Source organism: Lampetra planeri, chromosome 33 (assembly GCF_965212315.1).
Source record: "Lampetra planeri chromosome 33, kcLamPlan1.2.h2, whole genome shotgun sequence".
In the NCBI taxonomy this organism is placed as follows: domain Eukaryota; kingdom Metazoa; phylum Chordata; class Hyperoartia; order Petromyzontiformes; family Petromyzontidae; genus Lampetra; species Lampetra planeri.
The window spans coordinates 8,389,437-8,404,433 of record NC_136139.1 but is presented as its reverse complement, the minus strand read 5'-3'; the positions used below and the strand labels follow the sequence as shown (position 1 = coordinate 8,404,433).

The 14,997-nt window shown below is 51.4% G+C and overlaps 1 protein-coding gene across 3 annotated transcripts in view; it reads left to right on the top strand.

The window, feature by feature from the left end:
• The window catches only part of CCDC170 (coiled-coil domain containing 170), a 79,912-nt gene that overhangs the window by 11,902 nt on the left and 53,013 nt on the right, over positions 1-14,997 (top strand). For 2 of the 3 annotated variants that reach the window (XM_078610200.1, XM_078610199.1), the window contains exons 4-9: positions 980-1,120; positions 3,179-3,435; positions 6,808-6,952; positions 9,190-9,375; positions 10,763-11,176; positions 12,404-12,604. In XM_078610200.1, the coding sequence (XP_078466326.1) occupies positions 980-1,120; positions 3,179-3,435; positions 6,808-6,952; positions 9,190-9,375; positions 10,763-11,176; positions 12,404-12,604 (1,344 nt within the window). The remainder of the gene's footprint in view (positions 1-979; positions 1,121-3,178; positions 3,436-6,807; positions 6,953-9,189; positions 9,376-10,762; positions 11,177-12,403; positions 12,605-14,997) is intronic. The other variant, XM_078610201.1, reaches the window with a different exon arrangement.

Here is a 14,997-nt window from a genome sequence, read left to right as displayed (position 1 = left end):
GTTTTCTCCGGGTGCTCCGGTTTCCTCCCGCGTGCAAATTAATCGGCTGCAAAATAACACCTTTGATATATAAAGAACTGCAGAGCTTGGGAAATTGTTGGCACCAACACACCGCCTGGCTGCTGTCTTCCCGCTTGTCTGTGGTTCCTCACACCACTCTGAGCAGTCCTCTCTCTTTGAGAGCGAGCCAATGCTGTGCAGCACATTACAAGTTGAAAAAGCATGAATGATAATCATTATTAAACTATTATTGTCATTATTTTTTTAAACACCCATGGCTTTTTTAAAACCATGTAAATAATATATATGTGCACATTCTATCTTACAGCTGCGGTAGAAAGACCACTCTTGCCTGGTCATGGCATCCGATCGCTGGAAATCCGTCAGTTTTTTAATGACTGCATTATGCTAGTATAGCACTTTACCATTTACAATGATATGTAGATAACCTCCTAACAAGTAAAAATGCCTTACGGCTAAAGCCCATGCGCCAGGTGTGTGTGCGTGTGTTTACACAAGCGGGCGTGCACCTGGGAGCATGTGGCTGGCGGTCACGGTGGTGATGGTGGCCCTAGTGATTGGGTGCCGAGGTACGGTCATGATCGAATAGTGGTCTGCATCTCACGGGGCGCCCCCCCCCCCCACGGGATTAACAGAATATTAACCAGCATCGCTGGTATGCTGGAGTAGGCAGCACGTGACTAGTAAACCCGCAGCCATAGTATAGCAGATGTGGTGTCCAGAGTGCGGAAATTTCTCCAGGTGGCTGGTAGACAAAAGAGTATGCACGTGACTAATGAACATAGCGAGAGGAGGTACACTGGATGTGGTGTGCAGGGTGTGGAAAAATGCTCCAAGTTTCCGGTTCACTGAGCATGCACGCGACGAGTGGTCGTGGTGTGCAGGCTGGAAAGAATTTCCCCGGCCAAACGCGGCTGAGACGAATCCCCGCTCCCCTCCCCGCTCCTCGCCGCGCAAGGTGACGTTCGAGCCGCTGCTGGAGGCCGCCGCGGCGCCGTCGCGCGAGCTGCTGTCGGGCAGCCACTACCGCACGGCGGCGGAGACGGCACGCAGCGAGCTCGCCGCCATGCAGGTCAAGCAGGAGGGGCTCGAGGCGGAGGTGAGGACGGCGGAGCGCGACGATGCGTGGGGGCGGCCGGAGAGGGCTACGAGACCTCTGCGGCCGCCCCGGTTCGATTGCCGCCCACGGCTGCGAAACACCGGCGACGATTGTCTCAATCGGTTCCGGGCCTCGGTCCAGGTCGACTCAGCCTCAGATGAGGGCCTGGTGCGGTGCGGTGTGTAGTAAACATCGCCACTGGGGAGACAAAGGCGGCCGGGCGTGGTGCTGGCCACCCACCCCCTCGTGTGCCGGCCTTCAAAGGTGCTCACTAACAGCACTTGCCCCAACAGTATGTTAAGGCTATACAGGGCATGTTTGTCTTTTTGTGGCCAGAGACGCAACCACGATGGGGGGGGCGGGTGAAGGTGGGAGACGTGGGGGGAACGTTAGTAACTCGTGAACGGTAATGTGTCATTCAGTTTTCATACATGTAATAATGTAATATTACAGAATCGTGATTTTATTTGCAATCAATTTAGCTTCCCGAAATGAGTGAACTTGGCATGAAAGTGGAAAGCAAATTTGCCACGACGGGAGTTGTCCGTGGGTGTGCCGCTACGCGAGACGACGCTTCGTGATGCCGCCTTGCGAGGAGGCCACAGCCCGGGATGACCCACACCGCACGTCCATGGACGGGTCGGTTCATGTTTGCTCGAGTGAACCACCTGGGTAGGCCGGAGTTGTCTCCAGACCTCGAGTTGAAGGACAATTTGAGTTGGTGGTAGTGGTGGGGGGGGGGGGCAGAGTGGGAAATGGCATCTCCATGATTTTACAAAAATTACTCAAGTCATCACATACGCTGGGGCAGGTCACTCACTACGCCAGACGTGAAGTGAAATCTTCTCCCCACCGGCACATTTTTCCATTGGCTTGCTCGGTGAAGTACTTCCACTCGGCGTGAATTCTGACGTTGGAATTTGGGCCAGACCGTGAGATGACATCATCGCAAAGAAATCAGACTCTTACCCAACTTGGCAGCCAACTTGAGCTGTCTAAAAATATGGGAATGCAGGGTGTTGTTTGTGGTGTAGGGGTCAACTCGGGTACATACTGTATTGAGGTTCTATGGTTTACGGAATCGCGGTATTCATGAATGTGTGTCTAACGACTCGTCGATTAAAATCGATTCCTATGCTCACCGTACATGCATCGCTTGGTGCATGTATGAATCACGTGGTGGTGATGCACGCCTGCAATCCAGGACCGTCGAGGTAAGGGTTGGTGGATTACACAAATGTTGTGAAATTCGCTTCCCGAGGGCATCAAGGAGCCGTACCCTGGCTAGCCAGGAAAATGCAGTGCAGCAAAAATGTGGACATAACCTATTCCACCTGTATGGGATATAATGTTTCCCCCTCGCACAATGGGATTTCATCCTGGTGCTCGGATTTCCTCCCATATGTATACACTCATCAACTGGCTGATAACAGCTTAACATGTACAGGACCGTAAATCTTAGGTAATTGTCAGCACCGGCTCACGATTTGGCAGCATTCCTGCTCGTCTGTGGTTCCTCCTCGTGCCTCCTGAGTGGTCTTTCTTTGAACGCGAGCTGCATGGCAGCCAGCTCACTGCACGCGGTTTCGGCCACCAATGCGGTAGCAGCTGCCCATGGTGGGAGCAGCCTCCAGCAGCGGCTGAAATGTACCAGGAGTTCGAAATCGGCGCCTCACGGTCATCTCGTTTGTGATTCCACCAAAATTATCTCACCAAACGTGCGTCAGGACCCTTCGCCACCCTACACGGCCAAACAAATTACACGGTCACGTGTGCAAGCATTCAGCGTGCCAGCTTATTGTCATTTCAACTCGCTGGTGAGTTGCAGAAGAATTGGCATGTTCTGTTTACGTGACTAACCTTACTAATTGGCTGCGTCGGGTGGGGTGGAGGGTTTAACGACAGATTTCTATTTACGCGATCGAACTAAAAACAAATCTCTTATGGAGAAACAATCCTGGCGTCGCGCCTGTGTGTCAACAAGTTTTGTCTCTCGCTCGGTGGCACATGGATGTCCTTCCTTCTCCGCCCCCGCCACCCCCGAAACCTCTCAAACAGCTGCGGGAGCTGCGTGGGCGCCTGGCGGCCAAGGAGTCGGCGACGCAGGAGCTGCGCGCCGAGCTGGAATCCCACCGTGAGAACGGCGCCCGGCACGCGTCGCTCATCCAGTCGCTGCGCGAGCGGCTGCGCGACACGGAGGAGGCGTCGGGCGCCCTGAGCTCGGCCCGCGCACGCTACGACGCCGGCATGCAGGCCGCGCAGGAGGACGCCCGCGACATGCAGGCCCGCATCGCCGAGCTGGAGGAGCGGCTCAGGTGCGCGATGCTGACACCGGTGGCACGGGGGTGGAGGTGGGAAGGGGGTGGCGGGCGGCGTGTACAGATGTCGAACTTCTTTCGCACCGTGAGTAGCCAACCGTCCTAACCGGAGCTGCAGGAAAGGACAACAAAACAGAACACCAAAAAAAGCAGTTCTGAAGGAATTAGTTGTTAATCTTGAGACACTTGAAGCCACCTGAAGGGATGTCAGACTCAGAGGTAGCTCTGTGGCATCTGCTTCCGTGGGCCGTTCACGAAGGCGAGAATGGGTCACATGACTCCGCAAGAGAGCGGAATGGACTCTCCGTCTCATCGCGTCATTCAGGAGCCACCACTCTTTCGATCACTCATCCATCCCATCATGTATTCAGCGGTCCATCCAATTCGACTGTTAGTCAATCCATCCACAAGTTAACTTGTTCGTATATAACGAACGAGAAAAATTCCGCTTCGAGATAGGAACCACACTGGCCGGATGTGGCGAGGTAGCTCAGAGGTCAGACATGCTGAGCGGGCACCCCTGAGAGCCTTCAGTGATTAAACCGGGTTCACAAGTGTCGCTGAGTTTAAGGTCTTAGCCTGGTCACCAATGACTGTGTAAGGGATGTCAGGGGAAGGATTCCCACCAAAAGGAGGGGGAGTGGGACGTGACAGTGGAAGGGGGAGGGAGCAGGCGAGGGGATAGAAGAGAGAGAACGGGCAGGAAAAAGGGGAGAATTGTCGGGAACTGGATCGAGAAGGCCGGGGACAAGGGTGGACTGGGGGAAGCAATCAAAGACGAACCCCCTGCAACCTTGTGTCGGCTCTCCTTTACATCTGCATAAATAATAAATAAATCAACAACCCACCGCATTAAATTTAGTTCTGCATTTCATTTGGCTGAACCCCAGCTCTGAGCATTAAATACAGCGGTTTGTCTCTCATGCGACGATGTCAGTGTGCTGCATCAAAGGCCACTCGGAAGGGTAGGCAATGGTAGCTTCTGTGACATCCGCTTCTGTGGGACGTTCATCGAACACGAAGGGATTACACTGCTCTCCGAGAGAGATCCAAATGGAGACTTCGTCTCATCACTTGATGCCTGATGGTGCCGGTTGTAATCACCAACAAAAACGTCCATACCAAATTGTTAAATGTGTCTGTGCATTGCTCTCCAACACACAAGCTGGTGCTGAAGCAGTAACACATTGGCACATTTTTTTCATTATTAATTGTCTATCCCACAAGTTGGTATATAATTTTGGGGATTTTTTTTTTTACTTTACAAAGGGGCCTCCACAGTGACCGCTTGAGTGGCCCCTCTTGTCACGGTGTGGGAGCTACCAAGTGTGCCCCGTGTGGTGCAAATATTGATCTCTGTTCACTTCTTTTGAAGGAGTGTAAATATTGGATTAAACATAGATGGCAAACACGTGCTGAAAGATAGCTGGTGAGTTTAGCGAAGGTCACGGTGGGATTTTGTGGCAGATAAAACAATTACTATTCTTGTACATTACACTGCTAGAAATGTAAAACAACGGACACATTTATTGATTGAAGTCAGGGTTTTTAAAACCCCAGTTACTCGCGTCCCACTATTTAGTGCTTGTTCTGCACTGAATTTGGCTAAATTCTAGTTCTTAAATTGAAAACAAAAAATCTGTTTAATTACCGTGCAATGAGCATTTACTCTCTGTTTGGCCGGGGTGGGGTGGGAACATGCCCCCCCCCCTCTACTGTGTAGAAGGGATCTCAGACGTAGTTTTGTGATGTCTGCTTCTGTGGGCCATTCTCTAACACCGAGTGCTGCACCAGTTTCATATTTAGCCACGTTACGCATTGCCACTCGCCCAATCAATTATTTATGCATCCCACGTGACAAAGACAGTGCTATTAATTTGCGGTTCACTGCATGACATTTGATGCAGACAGAGATACATGTTCCCCAAATAGTCCCTGTAGGCTTTTGGGTCAAGTGCTGCAAGTGAGGATCTTTTGAAGGCCATCTCTGCAATTTTGGACACACACAATACACATATGTATGTACGCACACACACACGATATCTGTCAGAGCTCTCGACATCACGTTCGATGCATTTTTTTTTTTATAAATCATCAGGTGCGTGTGCAGCGTGTAACAAATTGCATTTGAAAAAAACAAACCTGTAAACTTGTTTTGGCAACCGCTCGTTGAAGTCGTTTTTATGAAACTCACTGCTGCTTGGGTGGATTAAGCCCGGTGTCAATCTAACATTCACATAGCCATCAACAACCCACGTTGTTACTTGATCGACCATTTGAAAACTGAATTGGGAAACAATTTATATATCGCGAATTTTCCGAGTCATGTCTTGACGTGTTGGATAACTCGGCAGCATAATACTTGTAGGAACCTCCTGGTTACACCAGCTCACAGGGGATTATTGTGTCCATCTGTCCGTCGTGCAGGGAGGGGCTGGGTGGGGAGGGAGGGGCTGGTCACCCCGTGGTGCCCTTATAAAACTCAACGTTTAACCTACTCACGCCGGCTTGTGCCCGCCCTCACAGTCGGGCATATTTGCGGAATACACCATGCCGCCGTTGACCCTGGCCATTGACCGAGCAACCCAACGTTCCTACCAGCTCCCTCCACAGGAATGTGTTTGGTTGCTGCATTGCCCATTTGTCAGTGATGACTCATGGCTCCTAGCTGAAGAGGCTACAAAGTCTGTCTCGGGATCCCCAAGTCTCGGGTGATGATGCACGCCGGTGGGATCCCGAAGAAACCTTGAAGGTGGTGGCTTCTCCAAGCGGGACCCATAGAGACCCGCAGAGTCTCATAGAGGCCCGTGGGGAAAGTGTAATGTGTTGGCAATTGGCTTCATCGATGGGGGCTCTCTCACAAAGAGACCGGTAGAATAGCGAGGAAACCCACAGACTCGCATGGAGACACCATGGTCTCACACAGCAGGGCATAAGTTCTCGCTGAATATTTGCTGGGTCGTTGGTAGAATGGCGCGAGAGAGAGAGAGGCATACAGTCTGTTCCCCTAAAACGCGCGAGTTACTTACCTGAAGAACACTGCGTGACGGAAACATCGCGTTATAATCAATTATATATCATGTAGGGGTAAAGCACAGTCCGCGATAACACGCGAGATGCGTATGCAGTCCTAACAAAGACCGAGGTGTGCGGGTGGCATCTAGAAGCATCCAGCAGCATCCCGTCTTGTGCGACGCTACTCCCGTGGCAGCCGTGCATCCGCTTATTGCTACTGGCGCAACGTAATACTGTTCACTGAATTGCGTTGTATCCAAATCGCATCGTGAAAACACGCGTTATAGGTAGAACATGGGGCACTGGATGCGGTGTGCCGGGTGGAATTTAGCCCAGGGTACCGCCCCTCCGCAGGTTGCACCTGGCCGAGAGGGAGCAGGCGGAGCAGAGAGCCGTGGCGATGGACAAGCGGCTGGAAGACGCCGTGGACAAGCTGTCCAGGGGGCTCAACGTCGACACGCGCGCGGAGGAATACCCCATCGACCTGCTGGCCTCCCGGGTGCGTGCGGCCACGCGCCCCTCGCCTGCGCCCCCTTATGCGCACCGTGCGAATGTGTTTTGTGTGTGTGAGCGCGGGCCTCTCTTGGGTTAACTCGGCCTTAAATGGGTGCCTGGCACGATGTGCAAACATCGTCAGCAGCCGGGAGATGAAGGCTGGCCAGGTGTGTTGCTCCCGACAACAACCCCCTCGTGTGCTCCGACAGCCTTTCATAGCTGCTCGCGATACAGCACTTGCCCCAGAAGTTGATATTGCTATACGGGGAATCTTTACCTTTTGTACGTGTACACACGTGAATGTGCGTGTGCACGTGCGTCTGTGGTTGAGCGATAGTGTCGTGGTTAACGCTCTGCGTGATGACCCCGGCGGCCCGAGTTCAATCCTGACTCGCGACCAATAAGAGTGACAAATATTTGAACTGATCCTGGGCCTCCCCTAGGTCGACTCAGCCTCAAATGAGTACCTGGTGCAGTGCGTAAACATCGCCGCTGGGGAGACAAAGACGGTCGGGCGTGGTGCTTGCCCCCCACCCCCTCGTGTACCGTTCCAGCCTTCATAGGTGCTCGCTAACAGCACTTGCCCCAACTGTCTGTTAAGGCTACACGGGGGATCTTTGTATTTTTTGTTTATGGCACCTGCCGCCCGATTGCTCATCATTATTTTTTAGCATCAAAAGTTGCGCGTGTGGACGCTTCAAAGGATGAGCCCGTGCCCTGGAGGAATTCTCGTTAAAAAAAACTAAACGCGGGGACCTGGCAGAGCTTTCAGAAGCCGGGCTAGTTAACCGTCAGATTATCCGCAATGAACATGTGTTAGAAATATATAAACACGGAGTCTGATTAGCTCGAACGTAAGCGGCAGATTATGTGCGCTATTCCGTTCGCGGAGCAGATGTTATTGCGGCTCTTTATGAAGCCGGGCTTATCTCTCGAGAATCCTTTACGTGATTAGAACATTGCGTTTTAAGTGGTAAGTGTGTAATAAGGTAAGTAATTAAATGTTTAGACGGCCTGGACAGCGAGTTAGGGACGCGTGCCCCCTAATGCGCTAAGCAGCCTATTACGCCTCGCTTCAATAATTACAGCAACAACAAGAACTTTCCTCGTGCTTAAAACGAATTCCACCGTGGGTCCGCTGAACGATGTCGGGTGAAACAGGAGGTGTGTTGCGCGTTGCCTGCTGATGACCGAGAGTAGACGCAACATCACGGCGCTGTGGTTTTGACGCGTCTCCAAGTGGCGTCCCGCAGTGCGGCAGGGCTTGAGGCCAGTGCTCGTCCAACTGATGAAGACCGCTTGTGTTGCGATCGAAACGTCGTGGGTCTTTTGCTTTAAATTTAGATTTTAGTTTTCTATCTACGTGACTTTACCGAAAGAACCAAGAATATGGTGCCAGTCATCCTTGTGCCTCAGCAAGAAGGACCTGGCTTCGATTCCTCATTTTGAGTGGAGTTCGCATGCGTTCATATGTTCTCCCCCCCCCTCCCCCACCCCGTTCATGTGCTACGACCCGAGATAGATTCCCGCTCACTGCCAACACCAGTGACGGTTATCTGAACCGGTCCTGGTCGACTCAACCTTAAATGAGTACCTGGTGCGGTGTGTAAACATTGCTGGCCACCCACCCACTCGTGTGCCGTGCCGGCCTTCATAGGTGCTCGCTAACAGCACTTGCCCCTGCAGTGCAAGGCTTGGCTTTGCATGCGTGTGTGGAATTTGTATGTTCTCCGCCTGTTTTGCTTGGGTTTCCTTCGGGTGCTCTGATTTCCTCCCATCGTAAAAAAAAAACCCACCACACAACAACGCACATGTTTAGACAGCCTGGACGTGCGCACGCGTGTCAATGTGCGTGTGCACGTGCGTTTGCGGTTGAGCGGTAGTGTAGTCCTCAACGCTGCACATGATGACGCTTGACTCGCGACCAATAACAGTGACGAATATTTGAACTGAAATCCCAAAGCTGAAAATTTTAAATGATCAATTATAATTAAGTGACTCGCAATAAATTATTTGCCAGTCATACATTTCTTTCTCTTCCCCTCTTCCCCGTAAATATTTTTTCTTCGTCCATCTGTTACATCCGTGACTCTCCTCCCCTCCCCGCGGTCACGTGCCGTGGGGGCACATCAGCTGTCAGGCCGACAATATTTTTTTCGCGTCATCCAAGTGGGCCCTGCGCCTTGCGTTAGTTTGTTCACTTACATTTTTTTTGTCAATTTTTCTTACTTTACGCCACAGGCCGCCGAGCTCTTCCAGGAGTGCGTGCTCCAGCGGGCCAAGATCGCGAGCTTCGAGGGCGCCTTGGCCTCGCAGGAGGTGGAGGCGAAGGCGAGCCGCGAGACCATCATGCGCCTCGTGTCAGAGGTCGGCCGCGAGCAGAAGGTCGCCAGCTCGCAGGGCCAGGAAGCCGAAGCCCTCCGGAAGGTAAGGGGGGCGGGGGGGGGGGTGCGTGCGAGGGAATTCTGCGGGAGGGCGGGTGGCAATTTTTGCCGAAGCGGTAAATCTCAATTTGGGTCGCTCGCGGTTCGAGTCCTGGCAGTTCGCCCCGATCAATACGGCCGTCCTCGTGTGTTTGACCAAAAGTTCCCCCGCCGTGTGCTTCGCAGTGGTTGCCAAAGAGCCTCTGAAATCACGAGGATAAGATTGGGCCACGCGTGCCCGTGTTACGATCCAAATTGCTAAGATTAGCTAATTGGGTGAAAGTCACGCAAGAAACATCGCCCCTCACCGTGAGACAACTGTGATACATAGAGCGCCTTGATGGTAGCCTCGAGCTATACGAATGGCGTGAACACCAAATGTACCAACGATGATGATAATACACACGCATTTTGCTGCACTAACCTTGCAAGATATCGAAATGTATCCACATGTGATTCTATCAGCTCTTAAGAAGACACATTGATGGAATGATCACTGAGCCAGTGGTGGAAATTCCTTGTTAACCATAAGGCACAACCGCCGTTGACTTCCTCACAAAGTGGTACCTATTTTATTGACCGCAGAAGAATGATGGGCTGAGTCAAGAACCAACCAGGATTTGAACTCGGAACCTTTCAGATTGCGAGCCGCTGGCTCTACCGCCGAGCTACTTGGCCGGATATACATCATTCCCTCGTTGTTCGAGAGAAATACGCGCCGGAGATGCCCGTGAACAGCAAATGTCACGGATAATGATATTAAACCTACGAATATCACACCGGCAACGTCTCTGTGAGTCATGGTCGTGGCGTCACTGGTGCTGTTCAGTGGGAAGCGAGTAAATTATAGGAGCCGGCAGAACGCGCTAAATGCAAACTCCGATTGCGCCATTATAAACGTAACGCTGATGACATATATCTTTAAAATACAAGGTTAAGAACGTCATTTACAGGGCATATCTCACTGCATGTCATGTATGGTCTTGGATGGATTCTGAACAACGGTGGTGGTGGTGGTGAGAATAATGATGCTGATAACTGCAATAATGATACTAATGCTGAACATGATGATGAGGAAGAGGAGGATGGTGATGATCGCAATCATGATAACGACGACGATGATGATGACCCACGATGATGATGATAACCATACTGAATTTATAAGTTATAACAGTGCTGATAACAATGACGGTGATGATAATGAGTGGGAAGTAGCAAAAAGGAGGAACCATACTCTCCGACGGCCTGTATGTATGTATGTTGAACCTCTTTCGCACCATACATAGCTATTCATAGCCGCGGGGGAAGGACAACAAACGAAACAAAAAAAAGCCGTTCTAAAGCAATGAGTTTTCAATCTGACACGACCCAACGGACCGCTCCCTCCGCAGGAGCGCGAGTCGGCGTTGCAGGCGCGGCGCTCCCTCGAGCGGGAGGTGGAGGTCCTCCGCGAGCGGCTGGAGGCCGGGCAACGCGCGTGGGACGCGGCGCGGCGCGAGCTGGCGCAGTGGGAGCGCCGGCGCACCGAGCTGGACGGCGGCCTGCGCTCCAGCGAGCACGAGGCGCGCGCCGCCCATGCGGCGCTGCACGCGTTCCGCTCGCAGCTCGCCGCGATCCTCTCCGACGGAGACGACGGTGGCGGCCGCGACCGCCGCCCGGCCGCGGGCGCTGGCGGCGGCGAGGAGGAGGACGTCAAGGAGCGCGTGCGGCAGCTGGTGCTCGCCCAGCAGCAGGGCAAGGCGGTGAGCAGCGCGCCCGGCCGCTGCCGACCGGCGCTTACACCCGCCGGTGAAATGAACCGCGAGGTGAAAACCGGGTCACGAAAATGTCAGATTTTTCTTTTTTTTCCCCGAACGAAGTCCAGAGGTTAAACGATCGCCTGTGATTTGACCCTGAACCCCAACCCTGAACTAATTCATAAAATAGTTATCCACCTTGATCTAATCCTGAAACTTTAACCCTAAACTTAAAACCCTGAGGATAAACCCATAATCTTGATCTAAACTCTCTGAACCACAACCATAAATTAATTCCATAATCGTGACTCTAAATGAAACCACTAACGCTGATATCGAACCACAACCCGCCTGTGCGGAATCTCGGAGGTAACTCCACAGTATCCACTTCCGTGGGCCGCTCTCTCACACAGAGAGTTGAATTACTTTGCCAGAGTTCCAAATCGATCTTCTCTCCCACGACTCGACGGCGATGGGGCGATCGGTGCTAAACGTCAACCCTGAACCAGCGCCCTCGCCAGGGCGGAGTGGTCAGAGTGAGCGGGGTGGTGGCACGTGCAGTCGGTTTGTCTGAAAAGAAGGAAGCAGTGGCGTCAGGTGGGGGAAGGCCCACTGAGCGATATAGCTCTTTTCCAGAAACGACCTGGACACAAACGATCGCTCAACTAAGTGGTTTATGTGGAAATTTATAGCAGACAAATAAGCTCATGTTGGTTCTAAATGTGGAGGGAAAAATCAACGTGACCACGGGGAGAGAGGACATGCAAACTCCAAATAAATAGGCTACAGGGTCGGGATCTAACCTATGACCTCCTGCATACCAGGCGAGGGAGTTAACATCTTGGGACCAGGGCTTCATCTCAGCCAGGTCCGTCTGGATTGACGACACCCAAAACACGACTCGTTGAGAATGTAGGGCCCGTCAGAGGTTTTGTGACGCGCCGCATTTGTGAAGCGATCGCCCCGTTCTACCCTGGCTCTCCGTGCCTGCACAGCTGTGTGTACGTGTGTTGAACTTCTTTAGCACTGCATGTAGCTAACCATGCTAAATCAGTGGTGCGGGGGAAGGCCAACAAACTAAACACAAAAAGCAGTTTTAAAAACCTACGTTTTCAATCTAGATTTAAAAGTGCATAGCTCCAGTGTCTTCCTAATATCGTACAGAAGAGCGTTCCGTACGGCCGCAGAAGCGCATTTCTAAAGCGCGCGATGCCATAGTGACCGTCTTTGTTCGATGGCCGGCTGCGAAGAGTGACCGGAGTTCGCGTGACGGCTTCTGCTCCTTGACGAGATCAGCTGACGGCGGAGCTGGAGGAGCGTGTGTCGCGCCTCACCGCCCAGCTGCACCGCGAGGCCGAGCAGAGCCGCGACGGGGCCCGGCGGATGCGGCGGGCCGAGGAGCGCGCTCAGGAGATGGCCGAGCGGCTGCGCGCCGTCGAGGGGGAGCTCGCCACGGGCGACGTGCTTCGCGACGGCCTCTCCTTCGACCGCCAGAAGGTAGGCCGCGGCGGTCGGGGACGCCCCGCTCGGGGCTTGCCACCTGTCTGTCCCTCGTTTTCACCGCGGGTTCCTCGTCTGCCTCCTGCTGAGGCGGCCGCGCTGAGTAGATGGTCGATCGTCGGAGGTGGAATTTAGCCACGTTAAGTGCGGAAGACAATTGAACGTGATAGCGGGGCTTTTTTTCGTGTGTGTGCGCGCGTGGTCATTGGTGACTGGGCTGAGACCATGAACTCTACAGCAGTTGAGAACTCGATGTAATCAAAGCAAGGATCACTGCTATGCGCTGGCATTGGTCCAGGGCAACCATAATAATAATAAGAAGAGCAATTTTTTGTTCGAATTCGGTACAAAAAAAACCCTCAATGTTTCAAGAGCCGCAATGCATGCGAATAGGAGACGTCGGTCCTGAATAAATAACGTCAGCAAGCAGTCCTCAAAGAGTCGCATGCAGCTCTGGGAGCCGCAGCTTGCCGAGCCCTGGTCTCGGGTTGCCAGCAGTCCTGGTTTTACCAGCATCAGTCGCTTTTTCAGGTAGCTGCTCTGTAACTCATCCCTGGACGTTTTGTCAGCTGCGTAATAATAAGCAATAGTTACACCCCACTGGGGACAATGCTTTTTACACATAGTTCTCCCCTCTTCTCCCGGTATTTTAAGATATTATTGTTCCCATGATATGTCCTACGTTTGTGTACCCTAGAGAAAAGTCCAGAGCCCTGCACGTGTGTATGTGTAGTAGTACCGAATTAGGTGCACACACACGCAACTTGGAGGCAACACTATTTATTAAACGGTAAGTAATATAACACTGTACATAAGGTGGTGACCACCTTCCTCAACTCACTAACACTCTGGAACACAACACAGACTGGACCAGGCAGGCATCGGCCTGCCTGGCCCAGGACGACGACTCGGGACTTGACGACCGAAGATGTCTTCACCTTGGAGTACAGTACAACAGCAGCCTCGCTCTGCGTTCACACCACGCTTATATTTGGTTTGGCGTGGCTGGCTCCGCCCCGGCGTGGCTGGCTCTCTTCAGGCCACGCCTCCCTTCCCAGGACACGCCTCACTTCCCCCACCTCTGGGAGGGTCCGGATCCCTCCACCACGTGACCCCCCAGGCACCCCCTTGGGGCCCCCAGCCTTCGTACGGGCCGACACAGTAGTGACCTTTCTCTGTCACTACATATGTACGGCCCTTTTGTCGGACTCAAATCAGGCCAACAGTTTTGAAAGTTTTAAATATAAATAACAAAAGAAATAGACATTCATAATAAAGGTTTTTGGGTTAGATCACGTGATTACAAATATGTCGCAACCCTCCACCACCCGACACGGCCAATCGGTAAAAAATGTGTCCCATCCGTCCAATACAGCATTTACCTTCTGTTCATAATTTCGGTAATTCATCTTTAGTACAAGACACTAGAGAATTATAATTTTATGTACCGTACCAAATCGTACTTTAATGTTTTGCTTTTACTAAACACGGGCTAATTTGTCATTTACTCCTGAGATTTATGGTATTTTTATTGTTTTGATAATTATCAAGCCCTACATCTTAATTTATAAGAAATTGAGAACATCTTGTGAATGTGATTATAGATATTAAACTTAACCCCAATGATATTTTGGTGAGTTTTGATGTAATTTCTCTATTCACTAAGGTTCCAGTTAACGAGTCACTTAATTTACTTGATACACTGGTAAAGAAGACAGGTTTACCAGAAGATATTCCAAAACTAGCTGACCATTGTCTAAATAACACTTACTTCTTATGGAGAGGTGACTTCTTTAAACAAAAGGAAGGAGAAGTAATGGGCTCTCCTTTATCTCCTGCTATAGCAAATCTGTACATAGAAAACTTTGAAACAAGAGCACTTGCCTTGAGTACATTAAAACCATCTTCTTGGTTTATATATGTCGATGACACTTTGGATGTCTGACAACATGGTAAAGATACACTTAATGAATTTTTTTATCATCTCAATGCACAAAACCCGGCCATCCAGTTCACCATGGAAATGGAGGTGAACAACACACTCCCCTTCCTAGATATTTTGCTTGGATGCGGTCAAAATGGCAAAATAACACACATCATCTACCGAAAGGGAACGCACAATGATGCCTATCTGAATGCAGATTCGCATCATCACCCAGCACAGAATTCCTCTTTTATCAAGACGCTCATACATCGGGCAAAAACAGTGTCACATGGTGAAAGTCTAAGGAGAGAGATTAAACATGTTAAAGAAGCACTACGCCTGATTGGCTACAATAATGCTCAAATTAACAAAGCATTGAATGCCAAACCGAGACCGAACAACAATACTGCTGAAATTGATCAGATTATCAAAATAATTAAAATACCATATATCTCAGGAGTAACTG